Source organism: Volvox carteri, assembly GCF_000143455.1.
Source record: "Volvox carteri f. nagariensis unplaced genomic scaffold VOLCAscaffold_42, whole genome shotgun sequence".
Classification (NCBI taxonomy): domain Eukaryota; kingdom Viridiplantae; phylum Chlorophyta; class Chlorophyceae; order Chlamydomonadales; family Volvocaceae; genus Volvox; species Volvox carteri.
Window position 1 is genome coordinate 82788 of NW_003307585.1, and position 5194 is coordinate 87981.

At 57.8% G+C, this 5194-nt stretch overlaps 1 protein-coding gene across 1 annotated transcript in view; it reads right to left on the bottom strand.

Annotated features, from left to right (window-relative positions):
* VOLCADRAFT_106340 (uncharacterized protein) overlaps positions 1–5194 on the bottom strand; it is a gene marked incomplete at both ends in the record, with an annotated part of 32901 nt that overhangs the window by 26592 nt on the left and 1115 nt on the right. Inside the window, 9 exons of the mRNA XM_002954348.1 lie at positions 9–279; positions 433–515; positions 1135–1247; positions 1467–1529; positions 3037–3067; positions 3650–3712; positions 3991–4092; positions 4300–4534; positions 4986–5060. Of these exons, the coding sequence (XP_002954394.1) occupies positions 9–279; positions 433–515; positions 1135–1247; positions 1467–1529; positions 3037–3067; positions 3650–3712; positions 3991–4092; positions 4300–4534; positions 4986–5060 (1036 nt within the window). The remainder of the gene's footprint in view (positions 1–8; positions 280–432; positions 516–1134; positions 1248–1466; positions 1530–3036; positions 3068–3649; positions 3713–3990; positions 4093–4299; positions 4535–4985; positions 5061–5194) is intronic.

The following is a 5194-nucleotide window of genomic DNA, read 5'->3' on the forward strand; positions in this document are numbered from 1 at the left end:
CCCCTCACCCGGACCAACGCGTGGACCAGAGCACCCAGCAGTACGGCAGGCGTACACACCAGCACATCCACACGCCTCAGCATCTCCCGCCACCGCTCCGGCCCCCATGAGCTCGGGGAGCTGTCCCCCCCCAGGTAGGCCACCCGCAGCAGAGAGCCGCCTCCGCCGGCCGCACCAGCAGATCTGGATCCAGATCTGGATCCAGCATTGTGGGGCTTACAGGCCTTTTTGGATTTCGGTGGTGAGGCCAAGGCGCCGGCAACCGCCACGTCGCAGCAGCTGGTAGTCGGTTGGGCAGTAGCAGTCGCAGAGGGTGTGTGTGCTGCTATTGCTACTGCCGCTTCGGTATTTTCGGTTATTGGGTCGCACGGCGGCGAGGTGGCCGCCGCAGACTCGCTTTCCCTGTACGGCGCCCGGGGGTTTCTACCGGACCGGGAGGGGCCTGGGGCTCCCCCGGGTGCGGGTGCGGGTGTGGGGAGGCCGGAGGTGGGGACACTCGCCAGCACCTCGGCTTGCTGCGGCGTGCGTGGCAAAGGGATGGGGTTGGGTGGGGCGGGGAATTCATTTCGGTTTGGGAACTAACACAGGACGAGCATGTTCAAGCTTAAAGGTTTCCACCAAGGCGGGGGGTGCTTGCTTAGCTTTATTTTTAAATTTCGCAAAGCGCGGGAAGGGTGCAGCGATTAACCTGTGCGGTCCCCACTCCAGGCTGCTATATCTGCCTTCAGCAGCCAACCCGAACCCCTGCCCGCTGGGATGCATCGGGTAACGAATTGTTGTTGCAAACCGGTTCACGGCAAAGAACACTACAGCAGCAGCAGCAGTAGTAACACTGCCGCGGGACCCCACCGCCGCGCCGTTTTCAGGATAGCGTTTTGGGTTGCAGTACAATACGACAGATGACAGGGCCGTGGCCCGTCACAGTAGACACCCAATCCCCGGGGCTGCGGCCGCTGTAGGGACCTGGCCGGGTGGTTGGTTGGTTGGGTTAGTTGCCGGTTCCCCCTCCCGGTTGTTGACCATGACGTGCTTCTCCGCCATCCTCGCCTTGAGAGAGCCAACATAGATTGTGCACAAACGATTGGATCGACACGCGTGGCGTGCCGTACGATAACGTGCTACTCGTTGTCGTACCTGCCGCACAAGTGGCACCGAAGGGGCTAAAACTACCGCCACCTGACCCTCCCTTCGAAGCGAAGGCAGCTCACGGGATATGAGCTCCAGGGCGATGCGGGTCTTGCCCATGCCTGCAGGCGGCGCACAATGAGAGGAGGGTGTTCTCAGGGGTGAGTATTAATGTTCGATAAGCATCCGTACAGCACGATGATGAGTAGCACTAAACGCAAATGTATAGTGATTGCCTAGTGCCCGATGTATGAGTTGAGAGTGTCGTTCGACAAACCCATTGCACTGGCGACTTGATTGCGCGCACCGCGATAGTGTCATTCCCGCAAGTTCGATCTCACCTGTCTCCAGATATACGATGCTGTCATCTTTCGCAGCTGCCTGCAGTAGATCCCGCTGATAGCCTCGCAGCGGCGGCAAGGGAGCCACCGGGACGACTGGAAACTTCATGATCGAGCTAGACCTTAAATAAAGTCAATCGTATCCTATGTAAGAATAAGGGGGACTTCGAACGATTATGGAAAAAAAGGTTGGCGAAGCCAGCGGCCGGTCAAGCCCGAAAGCCACAAGTGTAGTGAAGCATTGATAGTTTGCCAGGACTAGCCGGAACTTGCAAAGCTTGTGCTGCTGATTATTCACAACTTTAGAGACACCGGACCCGTAACACCTTTAGGTAACGACTGTGACACTTTTTTTACGGGCGCACAATCTGCAAAATGTGAGCCATTCCTTACGCGTAAAGGCACTACCGGCATGTGAGCCCGACAGACCTACAAACCGTCCAAAGTCCAAGGCGATACCGCCAACCTGCCGACAACTGTTTCCGTTGACGCTACGACGCCTGGCTGTGAAGCGCCTATTTTATGTATGATTTGGGCCTATTCAGGGGTGAAAGCCAAAGCACTTTCTTCTGGAATTATGCAGTTTGCACGTTTTAGCGGCGATGTCTGGCGAATGGCGAATGCCCAGCGAACCCCGTATACCCTACAAAATATGTTGCTATAGGTTGCTGCGATGATAGGAAACCGTCTCAGTAACAAATGCGCTTCGGGATCTTCGTCACCGCTATGGTTGTAAGCCTCGCTATGGTTAGTAAAACATTCATGCACTGCGCCGCGTGGCAGTCTTCACACTTTTCAACAAAACTGTCAATGAGACAATGCCAGATTTTATACACATAATTGCGAAACTCCAGCCAAAGACATTTCCTTCTGTGAGTTTAACATGTACATAATTTGAAATGTGGCAGGAGCGCAGTATTGTCTTTGACGGCATTCCAAAACGAAAATAGTTATCATTACGCTGTGTACTTTCTGCATCGACGAACTCGAAAAACAAGAGTTCGGGCAGATGTTGCAAATCCTGGCCAAGGACAGCCGATGTGAGAACGGACATTCCCAGCTCCCCTATACTCATCCACTGGCGACAAACCCACCAGCTCTCTTAAGTAGAGCCAGATAGGACCAATCAATTTGACATCCAGCTCCCCCCATCACTCCGTCAGCTCCCTTGTAAGTCCCCCCCACCGTTCTCGAGCTCATCTTCCCCCTCCTTTCCGCCGCACCCTCCTCCCCCCAAGACCCCGACTCTCCCCTCCCCCTCCCCAACCATCCTTCTCTGCGCATCTGCCCCTTGAGCTCAAATTCCCCGATGTCCACTCCCTGCCCCTGAGTCATCCTCCCACGTGCTGCTGTTGTTGTACCCTAAGTTGCTTCACTTCTTTTCCGGAGGGGGCGACCTCCCTGCTCCTCCCTGCTCCGCCACGGATCACGTAACAAGAGGAGAGTTCGGCTCTGCAGAACCTGGGGGCGATTTGAACAGCCACCGACATTCTCAAACAGCCCCCAGACTGCGCCTCCGGACGGCTCCACTGCCTCCAAGTATTACCTACCTACATACCTACCTACCCACCTTCCAGGGCAGCAAGCAGCCCCTCCACCGCCTGAAAGGAGCCGTTCATACACACATACATACACACATACATACACACGCACATGTATTATCCACCTCGTGCATATCATCGATAATGCATGTACGTGAGTACGGCAGCTGCGCAAGCGCTGGGGTCCACCGGGTAGGAGTTGGGCGGGTGGGTGATGGCGGTGTGTGTGGGGGGGGAGACGGAACTAGGCGTGTGTGTATGGGGGGATGTAATTAGGCGTGTGTGTGTGTGGTGGTGGTGGGTAATTAGGTGTGTGTGTGTGCGTGTGTGTGTGTGTGTATGTGTGTGTGTGTGCGGCGGCCGAGGAGGCGGTAGGCGGGATAGGGTATTCTCGTCCCCGGCTTCTTCAGGTTGATGATTAGGTGGTGGACACAAGCGGCTGGGCACTGTACGGCACATTCACAGCTTAATCCCCCTTGACCCGCAAACCGAGGTTACCCCGCCCAACAGCAACACATCGCAGATGCTAGGATTCCCGAGCATACACCCACATACACTTAAAACCCTAAAACCCTGAACGCCCAAACCCAAAACCCTAAAACCCCTGTACCCGAATCTGCATCTCTTTCCCCTCTCCCCCACCTGCAGGTGCCCCCGCAGGTGCCCCAGTACGGAAAAGCCCACCAGGTTGGTCCACCGGGTTGCCTGATCAGGATGGGGTGCAGTACACGGGTGTACGGGTAGGCGGCGGGGCGCAGCGGAGGAAGCCAAGGAATGGATGAGGGGCCGAAAGGGGCCGAACAGGGATGGGCTGGTGAGGGAAGCTGTGGGTACCACGAGGAATGGGTTTGTACGACACGGAGAGGTGGCACGACACGGGCCGTCAGGACACGCGGGTGGGTGGAGTGCAGGCGGGGTGAAAGGGGGAGATAGCCGGGGGACCTGACATTAACATGCCGTACTAGGCGTCTGTGTTGTCGTACCTGGATGTTATTGTGGGCCGTACCCACCAGGGCGCCGCCGAAGCTCACATCCACTCGCCGCCACGGCAGCCGCCCCAGCCGCCCCAGAGCGAAGGCGACCACCTGCCGTACAATACGTGCCATGAAGTCATATGGGCGGCAGTAGCAGCCGCAGTAGCAGCCGCAGGAGGCCCAAACACCATGCGAACAGAAGCTACCAGGCCCTCGGACTGAGTGGAATGTGAATGTGAATGTGAATGTGAATGTGTGCCGTTAACAGATCTATTTACAAAACCTCTAGAAGGAAACCCGAAGTAAAACCCTGCACACCTGCTGGGGTGACTCCGCCTGCCCCTCCAGGGCCACAACGTCCAGCAACTGCCCACCACCTCCACCCCCACCTCCGCCAGCACCAGCACTATTGGAATCGGGGCTAGAAGAGGAGAAGCCGATGCCCGCGTCGGGGGGGTCCTCTCGTACGACACCACGGCCATGTCGTACAATATCGGGTGGAATGCAGGGCAGGTCATCTGTGGCCCGTAAGGTAGCGTTTGTCCAGCTGACCCTGTCGTACATCGTACATCGGGCGCCCAGGTCTCACATACAATCATACATATATACATACATACATGCTAGCATGCCGCGCGGCCCAGCGAGTCAGGTTCCCCACCACCTCCCCGCACCGACTGCACTTGTAGTCCGCACTGACCGGCTGTTTACGGCAGCTACGAGGAGGGTGACTCAGCGCGATGTACGACACAGGCCACCCATACCCCAACAGCCCAACAAACCTTCAGGTGCCGTACCCTTTCACGTGCTAAGCGGCCACAAAGCAGCGCTCCAGCAGGTAGGCCCCTCATCACGGTCCACTGAACCCCCCTCCATTTCCCCCTCCTGCCCGCTGCCCCGGGCCCCGGACTGAGGAACCCCCTCCCCCTCAACCCAAGGAGGGGTGTATACCGGCCCTTCCCGCCCTGTCCTAACCCGCCCTGCCATAAGCCCCCGGCCACCCGCACCAGTGGTCCCCGCCCACATTGCCGTAGCAAGCGCGAGAGGCGAAGGCGGCCAGGGCGGAGAGGAAGTACTGACCCCTTCGTCAATACCGTTGCAGGTTGGCCGTTGGCGGTTGGGAAACCAGCAACGGTGCATACAGACACGGGTGGGAGTCCAGGGTGGCAAGGGCAGGCGGAAAGGGAAGGGGAGGGGAGGGGAGAGGGGAAGGGGA